Source organism: Alosa sapidissima, chromosome 23, assembly GCF_018492685.1.
Source record: "Alosa sapidissima isolate fAloSap1 chromosome 23, fAloSap1.pri, whole genome shotgun sequence".
Taxonomy (NCBI): Eukaryota; Metazoa; Chordata; class Actinopteri; order Clupeiformes; family Clupeidae; genus Alosa; species Alosa sapidissima.
This window is the reverse complement of record NC_055979.1, coordinates 7,568,164-7,590,446: the sequence shown is the minus strand read 5'-3', so window position 1 is coordinate 7,590,446 and position 22,283 is coordinate 7,568,164. Positions and strand designations below refer to the sequence as shown.

General features: G+C 43.7%; 1 protein-coding gene across 1 annotated transcript in view; it reads left to right on the top strand.

Moving 5' to 3' along the window:
• Window positions 1-22,283, top strand: part of LOC121698563 (transmembrane protein 131-like) — a 43,296-nt gene that overhangs the window by 17,333 nt on the left and 3,680 nt on the right. The window contains exons 15-36 of the mRNA XM_042080762.1: window positions 226-396; window positions 875-985; window positions 2,310-2,444; window positions 3,609-3,713; window positions 4,770-4,856; window positions 5,494-5,646; window positions 6,569-6,644; window positions 7,275-7,389; window positions 7,672-7,810; window positions 8,096-8,205; window positions 9,492-9,555; window positions 10,568-10,719; window positions 12,421-12,563; window positions 12,907-13,093; window positions 13,339-13,524; window positions 14,607-14,765; window positions 15,174-15,604; window positions 15,856-16,052; window positions 20,083-20,234; window positions 20,352-20,479; window positions 20,850-21,011; window positions 21,847-22,036. Coding sequence (XP_041936696.1) covers window positions 226-396; window positions 875-985; window positions 2,310-2,444; window positions 3,609-3,713; window positions 4,770-4,856; window positions 5,494-5,646; window positions 6,569-6,644; window positions 7,275-7,389; window positions 7,672-7,810; window positions 8,096-8,205; window positions 9,492-9,555; window positions 10,568-10,719; window positions 12,421-12,563; window positions 12,907-13,093; window positions 13,339-13,524; window positions 14,607-14,765; window positions 15,174-15,604; window positions 15,856-16,052; window positions 20,083-20,234; window positions 20,352-20,479; window positions 20,850-21,011; window positions 21,847-22,036 — 3,353 coding nt within the window. The remainder of the gene's footprint in view (window positions 1-225; window positions 397-874; window positions 986-2,309; window positions 2,445-3,608; window positions 3,714-4,769; window positions 4,857-5,493; window positions 5,647-6,568; window positions 6,645-7,274; window positions 7,390-7,671; window positions 7,811-8,095; window positions 8,206-9,491; window positions 9,556-10,567; window positions 10,720-12,420; window positions 12,564-12,906; window positions 13,094-13,338; window positions 13,525-14,606; window positions 14,766-15,173; window positions 15,605-15,855; window positions 16,053-20,082; window positions 20,235-20,351; window positions 20,480-20,849; window positions 21,012-21,846; window positions 22,037-22,283) is intronic.

Here is a 22,283-nt window from a genome sequence, read left to right as displayed (position 1 = left end):
CATCTTCCTCTCCTCCTCCTCTTCCTCTCCCCCCTCATCTTCCTCTCCTCCTCCTCTTCCTCTCCCCCCTCCTCTTCCTCTCCTCCCTCATCTTCCTCTCATCCCTCCTCTTCTCTTCCTCTCCTCTCTCCTCTTCCTCCCCTCTTCCTCTCCTCCCCTCCTCTTCCTCTCCTCTTTCTCCTCCTCTTCCTCTTCCTCTCCTCCCTTCCTCTTCCTCTCCTGTAGGTGCAGAACTTCAGTGACTCTGTGTTGGTGCCGCCCCGCGAGGCCCGCTACATCTTCTCGCTGCACTTCCGCCCCTCGCGGCCCTCCATCCACATTGACAGCAACATCCTGCTGGTCACCAACGCCTCACGCTTCCACCTGCCTGTGCGGGCCTACACCGGCTTCCTGGAGGTACACCACACCCATGATCTGTGCCGTTTGTTTACTCTTTCGCTCACTGGGTCACTCACTCACTGAGCTCTTTCTGCAGGGAATTATTCATGTGGCTTGTTTTTTTTCAATACACCAAAAGCACTCAAGGCACTGTCCAATTTCTAAAACATAAAGTGTATACAAAAAAAAATCCAATCCAATCCAATTTTTTTTTTAAATAATGCTGATGTGAGAGGTAAGACATGTGTACTAATGCTTTCAGCTGCAGTCAAAACACCATGGGCACAGATTGTTTAGGTTTCACTGGCACCTCCTTGCTGAGTTTTTGAAATAGCTGCTTGAATAGATGTCTTCATTCACTGGAATGTGTATGTAAAACTCTACCACTTCAGTGATTCAGACATAGCACTTTGTCAGACAATAGCACTTTGTCAGTTGATCTGCTGTCTCTTAACGTCTTTCTCCGTGCTTATCTTTTTCTGCTTCTTCCCCGCAGCCCCTGGTTCTGCCCCCCAGCCTAGAGGAGCACCTCCTGGACTTTGGTGTCCTCAGTGCCACTGACAGCAGTAGCATTGTGTTTGTGGTGGTCAACAGTAATCCCATAGAGGTAATGTCACCAACTGCCTACCATGATTGATGCACTGCTTGTCTGTCCATATTACACGTCATTTGAATTTGATTCTTACCTCTGTGTCTGGAACACCACTTCTCTGTCTCTGTGTATAGAGTCTTAAACTCACTTACTTGACCTGTTTCTGGAAGTCACATGTCCATCTCACTGCAAAACCAAAGGGCCCAGTATGTCCATAACTTTCAAAGATACAGATGGCAGCAAATCTGCCTGTCATGTCTGGGTCCCGGTTGTCCACTATCCAAAATTTACTATGTGTGTCTCTCTCTCTTTTTTTTTTCTCATTGTTTTTCTTTTACTCATCAAGTAAAGAAGTTGACAGGTGGGGCTCTTCTTGACCCAGTGTTCTAGTTTCATTGGTTGGTAATTTATATCTCCTCACGTGTGTTATTTATTTTCATGGGTCTGGTGGTTTACAATTGTAAAATGACCTAGAAATCCAGCTGATTTCTAAACCATGCCATCTCTTTGTAAAAAGCAGATGGCTTACATTCCATTTGCCGAAGTCATTCTTTTTTTTATCATGTGTACCTTCTGTTGGGTAAACATCATCCTCCCTGAACTTGCAGGCTCAAGATATACAGATTGCTTCAACAAATATTTAACAGGACACGCATGACGGCGGCTCTAAAGATGGCCCCCCTTTGACTAGTGTGCCACACATTTGCCTTGACCTTGATCGCTGTGAGGGCAACTCTTTGGGTTAGGTGTCTAGCCATTGTAGTGGATTCACATGGTTACCTGAAGATTAAATAAAAATAAACAGTAGATGACAGTAGATTCTGGGTTAATAATACCACAGTTACCTAACAATACTGAATAGGAGGTGGAGCTCTGTGGCACTGTCTAGTTACCAATTATCCTGATTATGGCATCTCTTTTGTTCTCTAGCTCCAGTAGAGAAAAGCAGCATAGGACAGTAAATAGGACGTGGGGGTTATCAAAAATACTGAATCCAATACTGATTAGCTCTTTTTTTTTTTTTTTCCATTCTTAATGTATTTTATTTATTCTGTTGCTCCGATTGCACTTGTCCCCATATTAAACTGCTTCTGAGAGTCAGATCTTTAAGCACTATTTTGTGCACTAAAGCAAGACTTCACCGGTGCCATCCTATACCTGCATTCTGGACAAACAAGTGTGACTTTGGCAGTATTGTGCTGTATTTGTTGAAATATATTGAAACTGCCATTTCTTAAAAAGAGGATTATGTTAAATATTGAAAGATACAGTATATATGAAGGGTAGGCGTGTGTCTCTTGATCCCTTTCGAACCTGGCCATTTTCTTCTGGCCCTCAGCTGGTGATTAGGCCTTGGCTGGTGACTGGGGACAGTCTGTCCATGGAGCTGCTGAGGACGGAGAGGGGCAACAGAACCACCGCGCTGGCCCGGGTCAAAGACCTCCACAACGCCACAGCCTCCACACACAAAACGGTAAACTCACCACCACAGAGGGACAGGAGCCCAAGAGGCCAGGCACGACCGCAGTGTTGTGTCCAGACTTACGCCTTGTCCTAACCGGACCCAATGTGAGCGAACGTTAGCGATACAATCCGTTTAATTCCATTGTTTTCAATTGGAGCGTCCTGACTGCAAGCGACGCAAGCAGCGCGATGGCAACGCGACATTTTGAGAGAACTTTTGTTGGACGCCCCGTGTCTATTTTCTTTCTGGCGCTTGCGTTGCACTGCTATTTTGAATGAGGGATATGACTCAATAGAAGGGCATATTTAACGGATTCTGCGTAGATGGATAACATTGACAGTTGCTCCCTCGGATCCTGTTTGGACTAGGTGTTACACTGTTTCACTGTGTTTACTGTGTCATTGACTAATGCACATACATACATACATACATACATACATTCATACATAAGATGTTAAGGAGAATGAATCATTTGAAGGCAACATGTTTGTGTAAAGTACCAAGTCAATGATACTTTGTTCTTGTTTGATGTCCAGATACGGTAAAAGAGGAACAATCTTTATTTGGTGCATCAGCTGATGTTGCTTCCTGTTCTGTTTTGAGTGATTCTAACTGATATGGAGGATGTTTCTTGTGAACGCCATTGCATTGGTAAATACGCAGCATGTCTGCAACTTGCCATAATGAGGATTATTTTGTTGTAGTTTTTTTTCCTTCTGACATACTGACGTCTTTTTTTTTTTTTTTTTTTTTACTGCCATATATTATCATCCCTGTCAATGATCATGTTCTCTCTTCTCAGTTCAAACACTCAAAACAGAGAGACTGATGCAAAGCCATTCAAACACCTAGACATTTATTATTGAAGATAATTTTTCCCTCTTGTCTATATGAGGTCATATCCATGACCGTTACTGGCTAACTGTTTCACCTTTTAAAAGGCTAAATAAATATTCCCTTCAGCAGTTATCTGCCCAGGGCCTCTTAGCATTCGTACAGCGGCGTCAGTGATATGAGTGGGGATATGGCATCCCTGTGAAGGCACCATTGTTTGTTATAGTATAAACACATAGCTCATTTGAGTCATAGGGAAAACGGTATGAAAATGTGTGTGTGTGTGTGTGTGTGTGTGTGTGTGTGTGTGTGTGTGTGTGTGTGTTTCCCTCTCTCCAGGTCATCCTGGCCTCTGGTTATTATGCAGCTTTCAGGGTAACGTTGGTTGCTAAGGACCTGGAGGGCGTGTACGACGGGGCGGTGCACATCACGACAGATTACGAGGTGAGCCTCTACGCTTGGCCGTGTCCGCTAGTCATAACTCTTTACTCTGTTTACACTGCAACTGTTATTGGGAGACCATGTTTTCAGGTTTTCTCTTGACTGCATAGTAACTCTGGTCCAACCTCATGGACTTTGAACAGTGTCTTGTGCACTGAATCAGACCTATTGCTGTTGCCTCTACAGTATGTACATCACTTACAGTGCTGGCCAAAAGTATTGGCACCCATGCTAAAGTTGACTGAAAAGAGGAATATAAAATCATCTTTTGGAAATTGATCTTAATGCCTTAAGTGAAAAATGAGGAAATATCTAACCTTTAAGGACACCAATTTTCTTAGTGAATGAATAATGTATCATAAATAAATAAATGTTCTTCCTTAAAATACAGGGGTCATAAGTATTGGCACCCCTACATGTTAAATTCCCATAGAGACAGGCAGATTTTTATTTTTAAAGGCCAGTTATTTCATGGATCCAGAATACTGTGCATCCTGATAAAGTTACCTTGGCCTTTGGAATTAAAATAGCCCCACATCATCACATACCCTTCACCATACCTAGAGATTGGCATGGGTGTTATTTCAGTTAGCCTATTAGCTGGTTTGATTTGCATTGAGCTCAATGAGCAAAAATCTGCCTGTCTCTATGGGAATTTAACATAGGGGTGCCAATACTTATGACCCCTGTATTTTAAGGAAGAACATTTATTTATTTATGATACATTATTCATTCACTAAGAAAATTGGTGTCCTTAAAGGTTAGATGTTTCCTCATTTTTCACTTAAGGCATTAAGATCAATTTCCAAAAGATGATTTTATATTCCTCTTTTCAGTCAACTTTAGCATGGGTGCCAATACTTTTGGCCAGCACTGTATTTGGGTTGATTAGCCAATAAGCACAGTACTGATTGATTTATTGCTGCTTGATCATATCGGCTTACGTTGAATGTTATATTGCCGTACCATTAAAGTCCACTAAGACTATTGAAGAGTTCCTCAATGCAGATTTATGGATGTGTTTTCATGCCTAGATGTGTTTGTGTATCCTTTTTTCAGATATTGACCATTCCGGTGAAGGCTGTGGTTGCAGTGGGCAGCCTGACCAGTTTCCCGAAACACATCATCTTTCCACCATCTTTCCCAGTAAGATTCTAACCTTCCTCATCTCCATACAGCGTAACATACAGTAGCATAGTGTACCTACTGGAAACATGTTTGTACCTTGATGCCTATTGAAAGCATGTTTGAGCTTAACATGCATGTACTGAAGTAATCAGATGATGTGAACAAAATTGTTGTCTTATCGCATTACCATTACTAAAATATGGTAAAACGTATTCAGTAGGGAGTAAAGTGTGTGTGTGTGTGTCTGTGTGTCTGTTGTCTGGTAGTGTATGTAACAGTCATGTTGTGCCACACGCAGGGTAAAGTGTGTGTCTGTGTGTGTGTGTACGTGTGTGTGTCTGGTAGTGTATGTAACAGTCATATTGTGCCACACGCAGGGTAAAGTGTGTGTGTGTGTGTGTGTGTGTGTGTGTGTGTCTGGTAGTGTATGTAACAGTAATGTTGTGCCACACGCAGGGTAAAGTGTGTGTGTGTGTGTGTGTGTCTGGTAGTGTATGTAACAGTAATGTTGTGCCACACGCAGGGTAAAGTGTGTGTGTGTGTGTGTGTCTGGTAGTGTATGTAACAGTAATGTTGTGCCACACGCAGGGTAAAGTGTGTGTGTGTGTGTGTGTGTCTGGTAGTGTATGTAACAGTAATGTTGTGCCACACGCAGGGTAAAGTGGTGCACCAGTGCTTGAGCATCAGCAGCTCATTCTCCCAGAAGGTGAAGGTGCAGCACATCATGTCGCTGACAGAAGACCCACGCTTCTACTACAAGCGCCTCAAGAACAGCAAAGATGAGCTTGAACCCAAACGCAGGTCCAAGGTACAGCCAACTTCTCATACCAGGGATTTATATCTCTTTAAACTCCTCAAATTAAATCTGAATTTGGTAAATTAGCTTTGAAATGTTTTGCATCTAATAAATGGAACAAATTGCAAGAATTGTTAAAATTAGATAGGTTTGTGTCACTAGACCAACTCAAGGGTATGATTGATGATGTGGCTGTTGACAATGTTCTTGCTTTCACTAATATTTTTACCTTTATTATTATTATTATTATTATTATTATTATTATTATTATTATTATTATTTATACATATATACATATTTCACTTCTTTTCTTACTATTTATTATTTGCCTTTTGTACCTATTTATTGTTCTTGTTTTGTTATTTTGATTATTGTTGTTGTTGTATGTTTTGTAACTCAGGGCATTGCTGTAGAAGAGCTTGATGCTCAGTCAATTTCTCCCTGAATAAAAAACGGTTGATGATGATGATCATACCCGTCACTGACAGCCGAGGTAGTTTTTGTATCAGAAAGTGATGTGCTCATGAAGCGATCAACATAAAACATAACACAAAACATGAAAGCCTAAAACATAAAAAAAAAGATCTCAGGCACTGCGCTGCAGTTGAGGTGTGGGATGGGCTGCTTAATATAAAACGGCTGACAATGACCTTGACCATTTTCTGGCACAGAAACTTTCCTTGCTTTAAGCCTTCAACTACCTTGAAAGTCACCTCCTCAATACAGACACACACAGAGGAGTGTTGGCAGTAGTTGGCATCTACAAGGACTTGTGCCTGAGGACTCGTGTAGTAACGTGATCCCCTTGAAAACATTACTGTGAAAAACACCCCTCAGCAATGCTGTACAGTACACACACACAACAAACATGGACACACAGTCTGAATTGGGTCTTTTATTATTTGCTGAGATGTTGCTTTGTTGTTTCTTGCAGGTCGCAAATATTTATTTCGATGCCAGTTTACAGTGTGGCAACCACTGTTATGTAGGACTGCCTTTTCTGAGAAAATGTAAGTACATATCATACACTACTCACAAAAAGTTAGGGATATCTGGCTTTCGGGTGAAATTTAATATTTCAGTACAAAAAGTACCGAAACACTAAACTGCTGGACATGTGCATTCAAAATTTAGAGAAGGTCACATTTAAGTTCACCCGTAAAGGTTATAGTGGATTTTAGGTTCATCCTGAAATTTTACCCGAAAGCCAAATATCCCTGACTTCTTGTGAGTAGTGTACATGATTTGAAAAGTCCCCCATTTTATTTTGGCACCTCTGGTAATGCCATGGCACACCTACTTGGATGATCCTAATCCAACTAGTGTACCCAACTAAACTTATTTCATACCTGACTCAACTTATTTCCCTCTGCCTTAAAATTATCTGCTAATTAGTCCGTCACCTTGTTGTGTGACATTTCATCATGCAACAATGCACTAACATTTGTTTGCAGAAACAATAGAGCTTTGTTGGCTGCAACTCTGGTGCTTGGGCCCTATTTATTGAAGTTGAACAAGTGAAATTATTGGGGTTCAAGCAGTAATCTGTCTGAGCAGTTCTTGTATGTTTTGGTTTTATTCTACGGTAAATGAAGGAGCATGCCTGTGTCCCCTATGCGTCCCCTATGTCTTCCCCTCAGATGAGCCAAAGCCCCACGGGCCTGTGATGCAGGAGGACCTGTTTGATGGGGATGCAGACCTGCACCAGATGCTGCTCAAGACCTGGGAGGAGATCAGGGACAGCTCCAGACACGAGTGAGTAGCCCATGGCTGTACCACTGCCATTTATTAGGGAAAGGGTACGCTCGTCATCACCCTCATTATCAATAATTTAAGAGTTGGCCGAAGAATGCACATTATTATGATGACTATTTCTTGCAGTCAATTAATTTTTTTTTTGGGGGGGGTGGGGGGGAGTGGTTCACTTTGGATAAAAGCAACCACTAAGTAACACAAACCTAATGTTTGGCATTGTTGTTCTTGCCGATGTTCTTGTTGTCATCAAGCAATCATTTTAACCATCTGCACAATTTGAAGGGTGGAAGGCGTCTTTGAGGTGAACACTGACCTGCAGAAAAACGTGCAGGCTCGGGTCAGTGCCCGCGTGATGTGGCCCTCCCTGGTCCAGTCGTCATGGCAGATCGTCTTTCCTCTCACCAACACCAACAGCTCCTCCGTAAGCATCTCCACATCTCACTCACAATGCTAGTGTGTCCGTCAGCAGCTTAGCTTTTTAGTCTAAAAGGCCTAGCCCAGCCTTTTAGTCTACATACCCCCTGCAACCTATTTTTGACACTTAGTTACCATGGTTAGACGGATGTGTAGGCATAAAGTTTTTTGTGAACATTTCCTATACATCTCCAGATGAGTTGTCCGAGAGTGAGCTTTAAATGAGCTGAGTGAGCTACACTGCCGTCACCCTTTTCAAGAAATCCTTACGCTGTTCTTGTGATGTTTGCAGGAAGTGGAAGTTTTACTTGAAAACCCAGCTGATGTCCCCGTCTACGTTCAGATCGTCCCCCTGGCCCTCTACCCCAACCCTGCAGCGTTCGCTGAAAAACTCTTAGAGAGGTAAAGTCTTTGAGTACAGATATGATATATGATAATATGTTTATCAACACCGTGCAGGGCTCTACAGTGCGCCCATTTCACTCGCACATGCGAGTAAAAATAATTGCGTGCGAGTGCAAAAAAAATATTTAGGCGCACTGGTGCGAATGACTTCTAGCCAAGTCAATGTTGGTCTACATTGTCGAGTACTCAACATCGCGAAACATTACTGGTGCGAACCATAAAATCACGTCACCAATATAGCATAAAACTCGCTAGTTGCTTCTATCAAATTTAAGGGTGCGTTGAAAAAGCGGAAAGTTAGACTAGCCAGCCAAGATGCAAAGTAGAACTAATTTCTTCAATCCACCGAATTCATCGGATATATGAGGAACAGGATGAGATTCTAAGAATGCAGTGAGAGAAGCAAAAGGTAACATGCCTTTTAGCCCAGTTGACATTGGCTGCAATATGCAAAATATAGCTGTAGCGAACAGGCACAAAAGTAGCCTCCCGTAATACTCCCGTTTTATTCAAAAGTAGAACGCTACAGACAACTCCAGGCTTCCATGCATGCTTGTTTGTTTTACACCGAATACAAGCTGAAGTGCAAAACGAAAGTAAGCATAGGCCTACCATCTGCCTACTGCCTCCATCAGTGCAGATATTTCAAATAAATATCATTGATTAGACTATGTTGGGTTTTGTTGAAGAGAAAATTCACGGTTTTAGTTGTAGGCTAGTATTGGGCAGTATGCAGTCAGATAGGTCACCATGGGCATATTTGGATTAGCTATAGGTGGATTCACAAATAAATAAATTGGCCTAAGGACCTACATTTGGCAGGATAGCGTACTTCATACAGGCTATATGCAAATATGGCAATGCATTATATTATTTTACATTAACAAAATTTAGAAAAATAGGACGGACTGAAAATAAAGTAGGCACTGATGTTCTTTAAAATCTTGTTTCCTGTAAATGTTGTCAGTCATTCTTAATCTTCGTAATTGGTGCATTGGCATGTTTAACTGTTAGCTGCAGTGTAAAGTTACATTATGTGTAAGTTAAGTACAGAACTGACTGTGCCCCCAGATTTTTGTCTGTGCTCCTAATTTTTTAACTTGGGTGCACAAGTGCTCCTGGAAAAGAATGTTAGTGTAGAGCCCTGCCGTGATATATTCTTTCTGATAACTGTACAGTGTAATGCCATTTTGAAGTTTAGTAGTAGTGTTTGATTGTGTGTGTGTGTGTGTGTGTGTGCGTGTGTGTGCGTGTGTGTGTGTGTTCTCTATCTTCATCTGCAGGCTCCCAGTCAAAAATCTCCCCATTGATACAACCACTTTAGAGTTCCAAATCCACAGGAATCAGGTGAGTAACGTGTTCTATTATTTCCTCCATGTTTCAGTGGAGATGCAGTGTTTTTAGTGAGCTTGGCCTCTTATTCATTGCTCGTGGTTTAGGAAATGTGTCATTTATTTGGTTTTCTCCCTTTTTTTGCATCAGGTCTTTTTCCCATTAAATGGTTTAATCTATGTAGATTTGGAGATGTAGAAGTTAAATTGATTTGAATAGAAAATACCACAAAAAATCCTTTATTTTTGGCCACCCACTGCACCACATGTTCTGTGTGTGACATTTAAAACATTTTTAATATAATAATAAAAAAAACATCACAACTGTAATCTCATTTTCCCATTTTTATTATTATTGGTGGCTTCACATTCATAATGATCCGTAGCGTCCTGCTTCTCGGCTGACTTGGCTATTGTGCGGGAGTCGTTGCCAATCAGATAAAAAGGCAAAAGTCAAGTGTGTGTGTGTGTGTGTGTGTGTGTGTGAGAGCATGCATCAGTGAATATGCTGCCAGGGACCTCACTTTGTCTCCGTTTTCATTTCCTTGAAAAGCCATGTGAATACTGCATGAGGCCCACACAGGCCTGGGTCTGAAATAGTATCTCATTTCCCCACAAGTCCCGCTCCCTTTCTTCCTTTGTTGTCTCAAACTCAAAAGTAGAGGCGTGTTTTCTCCTGAAACTCGAAAGTGGTAGCATGGTATGCGTCTTGGAATGCTGGCATGTGTTTGCCTGAAGACATGCCAGCATTTCTTTTCCCTTTCTCTCCACTGTACAGCACTGTACTTTCTATTCACTTTGCAGCACTGCCATTTGCAGGTTGCTGTTTGTAAATGTAGATCCCACGCAAATCCATGTACGGTATTGGGATAGAGAGCCTGTTTGTTTATTTATTTATTTTTATGTGTGTGTTTTGTTTATCAGATGGCAGAAAATCCTTCAGAGCCTGAGACTTTCTTAAAGAAAACTCCCTCTTGGGTGTTAATTTCCGAGGAGTACAAGTGATTTCTGTGATTTGTGCTTTTCAGAGCTCTCTGACGAGAACCAGCAGCGGCTTCACAGAGGGGCAAACTCGGCCGTTTGTTTACAACCTGCACCTCCTCCCAGGAGAAGCCAAAAGCTTCTCGGTGAAATTCAGCCCCATCAGTAACCACACACTGACCTCCTTACTCCTCATCAGGTACACAGCACGGCACTCTTCCATTGATTTCCAGTCTATTGGATATAGTACCGCATGTGGTTTAAAACTATATATATTACAAGAGAGCCGGGTCGACACTAGCTGGTTTGCTAACATGCTGGTTTGCAATCTAACGTTACCTGGGCAACGCAACATAGGCATTTTTGTGATTGTGACTTTGTATCGGTTGTTTCTTCCCACTTGGCTGATGTCTCTTGGTCATTTTTAAACGTTTTAAATTAAAATTGCTCCATATACCACCTTTAAATATGGCACACTATTTTTTGCTTTTACAGTAGATTCAAAATAGCAAACAAACACTGGCACAAACTTCATTTAAAACCAGTGGTACATTTTATGCTTAGATTTGCAAACTAATCATGGGTTTGGCCTGGAGGGTTGGGGAAATGTTTGTTTCCTTCATGCCCTGTGCCTTGGCAATGCCTCAGGGATATTTTAGTCTGAGATAATTGGCTGAACGTGAATTTATTTTTGGGGGTCCACAGAAGCGAGTTTGTTTCATCCATTTGTAATTTTCTCCAGGCCAAGGCGTTTATCCCACTCATAAACGAGCAGAAAACTCCCAGAGAAGCTGTAGCCTATGGCCTGTGGGCCCCCCCTCTCCACTCGTCCCAGAGTGCTTTTGCTGTGCCTGGGTACATGTGGAGAGTGGTCACGGCGCAGTTGCAGCAGTGGATTAGTGCCTTATCTAATAAAGCTGTCCTGTCTGCCCATGTGAGCAAAGCCATCACTAGAGTAAATGCATGCAGAGGTCAGGAGGGTCTGCTGGACCGCAGTCAAGAAGACTCCCTTTTTATGACTTAGCCCGCCCTGGCAGGGCCAATAAGAGATGACCTTTTAGATTTTGAGATGAGCTCGTATTTCTTCTGCAGATCATACGTGAAATATATTAGATATATCAGTGGTTAGTTATTATCGAGATCCATCAAGATTTCACAGAAATTGACCTGACCAAAGTAATTCCAGGCTTTCTTGGAAATGCATTAAAAACAAATAATGAATAAATAAAATAAATATCAACATGAGTCATGACCCTCTGCAGACCTCTAGTTTACACAGCTGCGAAACTCACAGACTCGTTTATGGTTTGGCTCAGCACAGGACCCCACACCCTAATCATTTCATCTTCCAGTGAATCTGACTCCAATGGCTGACGCACGGAAAGCGCTTTCAGGGTGAAATGTGGTTATGGGCACTGATGTAAATGCTAGCTGGGTTGTAAACTTCTCTCTGGCCTTTCTGACTCTGTTAAGCCATGGGCTAAGAAGTCTGGGACTCCTTTTCATCACGGAAAAAGTATACAATTTATTGTTGCTGAAACAATATTACTTTGAAATATGCTTATGGGCACCCTTGCAAACTTACAAAAGCTATTCGTTTTTAATTGTAATAACATCATTTGTAATAAATGTTAATAATAATCAGTCACCATTTAGATGCTTTTTATGCATCTTAATTTATTTTATTTTTTTCTGTTCTCTAATTGATAATGATTAATCATGTATTTATTTATTTGTGTATTGTGGTGTTGTGTGCATTTCTCCCTGTTTGTATGTTGGAGTGGTGCCAGTTCCTGGCTCTGGAGAACGTGTCTACAACCAGGGATATTATAAAGCTTTTCTTCACACGTGCACCTTGTGACCAACCTCCATTTTCATTGTGTGTGCGTTTTTCTTCCAGGAACAACTTGACGGTGGTGGACTTCTTGCTGGTGCATGGCCAGGGCACCTACGAGAGCCTGAAGATGGCGGGCAAGCCCCCTGGACCAGGCAGCTCCCTACGCTTCAAACTGACCGAGGCACTCCTGAGGGACTGCTCAGAGAGTGAGTATGAGCTGAGGGTCCTGTGGGTCAGCAGAGACGGCCACTCGGACACTCGCCAGGGGGAAAGGACTTCTGATGGGTGCATTGTGCCATATGTTTATATAATGTATGTATGTATGTATGTGTATATATATAATGTTATGCTATATGCTGGAAATGTAAAATGCACACAGCATTGAGCAATGTAATGTGAGTGTTTTGCATTGCTTGGAAATCCACAATTCGCTGTGATAAAGTGTGTTTAGTAAAATGTTGACACTGATGGTTTGTTTCCTGTATTTTCAGTCATGAATATTGTCTGGTTTTCTTTTCTTTCTTTTCCCCCCTTTGTGGCCTTTGTCAGAAGTGAAGCTGAAAGAGCCCAACTTCAGCCTAAGAAGATCCTTTAAAGTTGAGAACACAGGCCGGCTGCCCCTGCACATCAAAGCCATGGAGATCAACGGCTACGCCTGCGAAGGCTACGGCTTCAAAGTCGTCAACTGTCAAGAGTTTGTGCTCAATCCAAACGTGTCCAAAGACATTGTTATAATGTGAGTGGCTTTGTGCAGACATCTCTACTTGTTATTAGTCAGATTTATATAGTGTATCAAATTAAATCTTTTTATGTAGTGCCTTGTGTGCAGTGTGCAACCAAGCAAAAAGCAAAGAGAAATGTAATCATCAAAAAACAGAACTGGCAGTGTAGACATACCAGTAGATAAATGTAGAACCACTGTAGCGTTCACACAAAATTAGATTTTATGTCTAAGGGTTAATGACTGTGTGTGTCTTTCAGGTTCACGCCAGACTTCACAGCGTCGCGTATTATTCGCGAGCTGCGGCTGGTGTCAGCGGGCGGCTCGTCGTTTGCCTTCGTGCTGAACGCCTCACTGCCCTACCACCTGCTGGCGTCGTGCGCTGAGGCCCTGCCCCGGCCCTCCTGGGAGCTGGAGCTCTACGTCATCATCTCCATCATCATGAGGTGCCAAGGACGTGTGTGTGTGTGTGTACATGGCATAATGCAGTATTCGCCTGAAACTACACAAAAAAAAGACTTGCACATGAATAGGAGAATACGGCCTATAGTCTGTAGTCAGCTGTAAAATCAAACATCTTTACCGATAGTAACTTTTAGCATCTTGAACTGAAACATGCAATGCATTAGGACATTTAAAGTTGCATAACATCACGCCGACATCATGTCCTTCACAATGAGGTAAAAAATGCAGTCAAAGCTTTTGGTCAAACTTGGTGTCATCAATCACTGTGTTTAAATCCTGATCCAGTATGTTTAATGAGGTCACAGCACAGTCAGCATCAGAACTTGCAGGGATAAAATTAAATTTGCAAAAAATATCAGATTAGTATGTTTTCAGCTCTCGGCCAATGCGGTCAACCAAGGGAACCACATAACAGAATTGTCATGACCCAGTGCCTGCCCCCAATGTCCACAGCTTCGCATCACTGGCGTAGGGATCCATATGAATCTGGTCTTGTTGTGGTCCAACAGTGATTAGAAACAGTCGGGCTCACTGAGTACACGCGTAGTCAGTGTTGGAGATGTAGCAGAATGTCAGGCTCCTTTCAGTGTCCATCAGCGTGCATCGTCTCCAATGGCAACCAATCCCTCTGCCCGCAGTGGTTGTCCGTATATGCATGCATGCATAGTTACGCCCGTTGCAACTCAGTGTTTATGCCATATCTCCCAATGAGTTACAAGGATCTTCATCAAGTCTGACATGCTTTGCCGCAATTAGAGCTCAATGAACTGATAAACTGCACAAGGTCAGGGTGAATCAGTGTGGCTCAGGCCAAGTCATACATAATTCCAGGCAATTTTAACATTGCTTCAGAAACATGGACGAGCTCAAATATCCACTAACTTTCACCAGAAACAAATCGTGCTCAAATATCAATAACCTTTGCCAGAATTGCTTACTTCACCTTTGATATCCATCACATGTGTGTGCATCGTCCATGTTGGAACCAGTTCAGAAAATCTGTAATGGCATCTGTTCAGATAAAATGTTTAAACTATATTGCTGTTGTGTGTGTTCTCTGCAGCTCCATGTTTCTGCTGGTGCTGGTCACAGCTTACCTTGAAGCGTTGGGGATCTGGGAGCCGTTTAAGAGACGCCTGTCCTTCGAGGGATCCAACTCCACCATGGAAACGGGGCGACCTTTTGACCTCAGGGAAATAGTGCGAATTCATAACGATACAAAGTAAGTTGGGTCTGGGAATTTTTTTACATTTTTTTTTTTTGGATCTGGATTACGTAATTAAAAAAAAAAAAAAAAATCTAGAATCATTATTTTTTTCCTTGTGCTCTCAACATCTGTAGTGAATTTGAGACATGCTGAAAGCCTCTGCCATATCAGCCTCCAGAGGCGGGGTGTTTCACAAAAGATTAAATGTTTTTTCTTTTGAAATAGTGACCCGCTCTCACCCGTATCCCTATTAACATGGTGTGTCAGAGCTTCAAGCTAGTTTCTGTTAAACATATTAAACTGAAGCAATGGTGGAAAAATGTAGTTATGATAGTAGTAGTTTTATAGTTGTAATTGGTTATCTAAATTGGTTTTATAGTTGTAATTGGTTATTTAAATCTGTTCTAAATCTGTTCTCAACAGCACAAGTGATAACAGCAGCGACAGTAACCACTCCTCACGGGGAGGTGCGTACAGCAACAGGCCAGGTGGGAGACAAAACACGGCCCCGTCCCACCACAACAACAGCAACGGCCACCTGGATCGGCTCTCCAAAGGGGGCCCAAGCAGAGCAGCTATGCAGACCATCCCCAGCACACACAGCCCCACGGCCCTGCCAATCAACCGCAAGGGAGGCCGCGGCTCCAGAGCCCAGAATCAGTCCCAACAGAACCAGAACCAGAGTCAGAGCCAAGCGCACCAGGAGGGCAGCCAGCGCCGCTGCTCGGACGACTCTGACTACAGCAGCTTAGTGGAGACGATGGACCGAGACCTGGACCGACCCGAGTCCCCAGTCACCACAGAGGTGTTCCAGGAGCAGGCCACGTCATTAGCACAGGCCACACACAGCAAAGGTAGGCTCACCAACTGACTGTGGCTACGTATCTGTGACCGTACATTTGATCAATTATTTTAGTTATTTTTTAATTAAGGTTTTTTTGATAGGTCATGCTTTTTCAGTAGGCCTGTAGTTGTATATTTCTTGTTTGACCTCTGAATCTTGAATTCAAGCCCAAAGGAGCCATTGGGTTCATAGCTTTAAGTTTGAACATTTGATGTACTCCAGAGTACTCACTCCAGCCGTGCCAACCCTCTGTTTCCTCAGCCTCACAGCCTAAGGGGAAAGCCCAGCAGCAGCAGCAACAGAAGAAGTCGAAGGCCCAGAAGAAGCGTGAGGAGAAGGAGAAGAGGACCAAGAGCAAGCCTCAGGCAGAGGAGGAGCTGAAGCTGGTGGACAACGACGACAGCTCCTCCACTACCACCGAGGCCTCCAACCCCGACGTTGAGGCCGGTGTCAAAGATGTACGTCCACCCAGCTATGTCTTTTAAAAACCTGTTACAAACCTGTTCTAAGCCAGTTAAGAAACTGTTGACCTGTTGAGTTTGAGGTGGAGGGAAATGTCAGCCACTGAAGGTCCCCAGGCACTTACAGGCTGTTGACATCTGGGGAATGCCTGGGGGGTATTCCATCAACCTCGCTAAAGGCCAAACCTGGCTTATTTCGATAAGTCTCGCTAATTTTAGTGAGAATTCCGTTCCATTAATGAGGTTAACGTGAATCCCAGCTTGGTAACCATGGGAATTTATGCCACAGAACTAACCTGCTCCGTAGCAGGTTAACTTTCAAGCTAAATTAAGCTGTGTTGCAAAAAAAAAAACAATCAGTCGGAAAACAAGTCCAAAAAGATGGTTCCGTCAACCTGTGCTCTCGTCACCTGTAGCCTACAACTTTACAAATAGAAGTAGGCCTATAGAAATGTTTTTTTCCGATAGTGCACCAAGCATGGATTTACACATTCACTACCTCCAAAGAATGTATGGAGATTATACGATTAAACATGTTTTAACTTCACATGTGTGTGGTTCTAGGAATCGTGCTACTCTGCGTCACTTACTTTCGGTGGTGGTGTAACGTGCAGCGAGACGGTATAGGAAAGGAATTACATTCTTGCGTGTTCGCAGGTTCGCTTCCCATACGAAGTATTAAGGCTACAATATTTATCACCTTGATATTGGCATTTTTAGTTATAATCTTTGATGAAAGACATATGTCTACTGCTGATAAAGGGTCATGCACATTTGGTAGGCTGTTCAGTGACTTATATATATCTGATGCAAGCCAAAGGATAATTATTCTGTAGCCTAGGCAGCTAATAATTAAAACTGCTTCATGTGTCGACGATTGTTCATGAATGTCAAATCAACTGTGTGCTACACAGATCAAAAACTAGGCATAAATTGAATTGAAAGCCATTGCATTTCAGATTGTTTTAAAAGTATGCTTTCCAATTTCTGTAGGCAATCTATTTTTTTTTCTCTCGATGTTCTTTCGACTTTCGATGAAAATCCTGTAGATGGCGCTTGCCTATCGAACAGAAATCATCTAGTATTGTCTTAATTTTACGACATATATCGTCTTTTCGTCAATCTACTGTTTTGGTCTACTTTTCTACCTCGTGCCGTCTCACAACTTCAGGACTGCTTTGAAACAACAGACTGGGATATCTTCAAAACAGTTGCCACCCACAACAACCACATTGACATTGAGGAATACACAGACACTGTGACCTCCTACATCACCAAATGCATCGATGATGTTACAGAAATTAAACACATCACCACTCGGGCCAACCAGAAGCCATGGCTGACAGGAGACGTCCACAGACTGCTGAGGGCCAGAGACAAAGCCTTCAGAGCTGGAGATGTAGCTGGCCTAAGAACAGCGAGGGCTAACCTGTCCCAGGGCATCAGGAAGGCAAAAAAGGATTACACAGACAAAATAACAACACACTTCAAAGACAGCAGAGATGCACAGAGCCTATGGCAGGGCATACAGGCCATCACTGACTACAAGCCTGCGCCACGGAGCTGTGAGAACAACACCTCTCTGCTAAATGACCTGAACAGTTTTTTCGCCCGTTTTGAAGCACAAAATGACACTCACCCACAGAAAACCCCACCTCCTCCCCCACGACCAACCCCTGTACCTGTCCTCTGCCAGCGTGAAGAGGACACTAGCCACCATTAACCCACGCAAAGCAGCAGGCCCAGACAACATACCAGGACGAGTGTTGAAGGACTGTGCAGAAGAGCTGAAGGATGTTTTTACAGACATTTTCAACACCTCTCTGGAGCAAGCAGTCATCCCATCACTTTTCAAAACTGCCACCATCATACCCGTGCCAAAGAAATCATCACCATCATGCTTCAATGACTACCGTCCTGTAGCACTCACGCCCATAATCATGAAGTGCTTCGAACGGCTAGTCATGTCACACATCAAAGCCACCCTACCCCCCACCCTGGACCCCTTCCAGTTTGCATACCAAGCCAAACGATCCATGGAGGATGCAATCTGCTCTGCCCTCCATCCAGCCCTCACCCACTTAGACAATAAAGGCTCATATGTGAGAATGCTGTTCATAGACTTCAGTTCAGCATTCAATACCATAATACCACAACAACTCATCAGCAAACTGGACAAGCTAGGATTCAGTACCTCCCTCTGCAACTGGCTGCTGGACTTCCTGTTGCAGAGACCACAAGCAGTACGTGTCGGGGACAACACCTCAAGCCCTCTGACCCTGAGCACGGGGGCCCCTCAAGGGTGTGTGCTCAGCCCCCTGCTCTTCACACTGCTAACACATGACTGTACAACCACTCACAGCTCTAACCATCTGGTGAAGTTTGCGGACGACACAACACTGGTGGGCCTCATCACTAAGGGCGATGAGGCTCACTACAGAGAAGAAGTAGACCTGCTGGCTAAATGGTGCAAAGACAACAACCTCCTGCTAAATGTCAGCAAGACCAAGGAGATTGTTGTCAACTTTCAGAGAGGCCACAAACAACTGCCACCACTGTCCATCGACGGAGATGCTGTGGAGAGAGTGAGCAGCACAACATTTCTGGGGGTGCACATCAGCGACGACCTCTCTTGGACCACCAACACAGCATCACTGGCGAAGAAAGCCCAGCAGCGCCTCTACTTCTTGCGCAAATTGAAGAAGGCAAGTGCCACGCCTCCCGTCATGACTACATTCTACAGAGGGACCATCGAGAGCATCGTCTCCAGCAGCATCACAGTGTGGGGCGGAAGCTGCACAGATCAGAACAGGAAGACCCTCCAGCGCACTGTTAACACAGCTAAGAGGATCATTGGAGCACCACTCCCCTCCCTGCAGGACATTTACACCACCCGCCTCACCCGCAAAGCACTAATGATTGTCAAGGATACAACCCACCCTGCACACGAACTGTTCAGCCTCCTGCCCTCTGGAAAGCGGTACAGGAGCCTCCGCTCCCGCACCACCAGACTGGCAAGTAGCTTCATCCACCAAGCAATCAGGATGCTGAACACTCTACCCACTCTCCCATCACTGACAGCCCCCCCCCCCCACCCACCAGCCAGCCAGGAACCTAGGAAACTAGGATCCTGTCTACCCTAACCCCCCCCCCCCCCCCCCCCCCCCCAACACCACCCTGTGGAACTGCACTGTGACTGCGCAGCCTAGTGTTGCTGCTTCACATCAAGCCTGATATACTTGAAATTACTGCATACTGCATATCAATGTAAATATACAGGTCACACAAGCACAAGTTTAAACTTCATGTAACTGTTAAGACTATATAAATATACAACACAACTACCTCTATTTTTTTTTTTATATATATATGTCCTATATTTCTATTTTGATACATACATGTTCTATATTTCAGTCTTGCACTTTAATTTAATGTTTATTGTCTATGGCTATGTCTATAGTATGTCTATGTCTGTATTTAAAGTATGTCTATGTCTGCATGGGAAAGTAAGAAACGAAATTTAAATTCTTTGTATGACCAGTGCATGTAAAGAAATTGACAATAAAAGCCGACTTGACTTGACTTGTGCACGAGCAGAGATGAAGCTGAACTAAACCTCGCTTGAATAAACAACGCCAAGATGCCGCTAACTTGAGTTAATGAAACGGCTTCAGCCCCAAGTGAAAGTCTACGCTAGTTCAAGCCAGGCTATTTCTGTTAAGCGCCGCCTTTATTTGCGAGGTTGATGGAATACCCCCCTGCCTGGTGTGGTCAGGTGTCTGCATTAGTGGAACTCATTCTTGACATTCAGACATTTGTCTGTCAAGCTGTGTGCTAATCCAGTCGTTTAATTCATCGGTCCTGTTCATTGCGCTGACATGATCTATGCCCAATAAGAAGACATGACTTGCCATCTCCCATTTTTATCTATCTAGCTTCCATCCACTTTAGTCCAGACACCTGATTATTCCTCTGTTTTTTCAGCCTTACAGTTCAGCCAACATACAATTTTGTTGTGTCCACACAGGAGCCAGTGAATAATAAAAAAGGCCGGTCAGCACCAGTCGCGTTGGAGAAAGAGAAAGAGAAAGAGGAAGCCCCTGAGCCCCAGTCTAAACCCCAAAACAAGAAAGCGGCCAACACAAAACAGCCAGAGCCCCCAACAGACACAAAAACCAGGTGAGCTATCACTGTTCCAATTAAAGCAGAACTGGCCTGCGATGCTAGCTGTTAGCTAGGCTACTGTTCTTTTCACTGTGGTTAACTTTTTCCTCATTTTTCTTTCTGCTCTTCCAGTTCATTAGAGCTGCCATATGTGACCCCTCTGGAAACCAAACAGCGCAAAAAGTTCCCAACAAAGAATTTGATGCAGCAGGCTTTAGCCAATACGCCCAAACCAAGACCAGCTTCAAAAGCAGCAACAGGTCAGTGACCAATTCTGTTTTTGCCCTCACATTAGTTCTCAAATGCTGCTTCACTGACACTTTTGGTTCACTTGAACTGTTTTTCTCCTTACAGTCCTTTCATGGTGTGCAAACACAATTGGAATGTGTACACAGTGCTGGCTATGCAACTGCAAAACAAACAATAATGGCTTCTCGTTCAGCCAATTAACAGCTTTCTTCAGGAGCACAAAGTGGTGGTTAATCTCCGATACCAACTGCTTTTCCAGGTCTGAATCAGGGGACACGGCTTTAAAGATGGCTAAATTCCCTGACTAGATCTCAGACGCACTTTAAGTCGATGAGCAAAACCTGATAATGACCTCTGCTCTGGATCTGCTTTACCCACCAGCAACAGAAGAGAAGTTGTCAGAGTTCCGCTCGTCTCCCCTGGGCAAGATACTGTCCTGCAGCCCTGTCCAGGACCTGGTCACCAGCAGCGGTTCAGAGGGCGAAAAGGACACCTCGCCCCCTCCAGAGTGGGACTCCGTGCCCCTCCATAAATGCCCTCTGAGTGAGTAACTACCCCACCACAGCTCCGTACACCCACCATCCAAACCTCTACAGTAGCCATCACTGGACCGCACTACGCTAGCCATCAGTGTATGATTCTGCTCTAGTCAACACTACATAACACTGAACTAACGATCACTCCACAACACTACTCCAGTGACCTTGTAAAGATGAAGAAGGCCCGTATCACATCATTATCGTACCCCTGTACACTCATCTCTTAGCTATAATCTGTTTCTCTAATGCCTCTTAAAACTACACGAGAAAAGAAGCGAGAGAAGTTCCAAAGACGACCCCACATGTTTCTTGGACCCCATGGCACTTTTAAACATGCTTATCTTGTATACATCTAGATACATTTTATCAGTCAAATTGAGTGAGTTCTGTTAAAATCAGTTTTTCCACACGAAGGAACAAGAAGTACTGAGATAGATAGCAGAAGTTGTTCCCTTTAAAGGTTTGGGTTAGATGTTGAGGTCTTATCTTGAGATAGATAAACTCCAAATGAAATTACTCTTAAAGCACTTATTCTCTGTAGAGGCACAGACACTATTCAAATGTAAGCCCTCCCTGTGCTCTCTGTTGCGTTAAAGGGCATGGATACATGTAATACCAGTTTCCACCACTATGATCGAGCACTACCTCTTCTTCCTTGTGATGAGTGTGAAAAGGTTACATTCCAAAAAAGTGAAAGATTTAAGAATTCTGATGTATGTGATGTATCTGCAGAGATCCGAGATATTCTGTAGAACATTCATTCTAAACACAGACACTGGTGTGACGTAACCCTGTCTCCTTCTGTGCCCCCTCACACACACACACACACACACACACAGCTGTGGACAGCCTGCAGCAGATCTCAATGCAGACCCTGAACGCAGACCCCTTCCTTAAGCGCTCCAGTGGAAGTGGCCCGTCCTCGATGGGGCCGGTGCCGTCCGCCCGGACCTCCTGCTCGTCACCTCCCCCCTCCTCCCCCAGCCTGACTCCCAGAGGCACCTACAGCAGCGTGCTCAACACCAGCAGGTAATGACGGACCGGCCGGTGATGCATCACCGCTGCTCATCGGTATTTTAATGACCATCATGTGTAATGATCAAACTCATTCATCACTGCCGATGCCATGAGTTACACCTACACACGTTTATCACTGTCTTCAAGAATAAGGCAGAGCGTTAGGGTTGTTTTAGGACATGTTTGAGCATGCCTGTTGGCAGCCACTCGGAGTAGTGAAAGGCGATTCAAAACGAGTCAGAAAAGTCGAGACAGGACC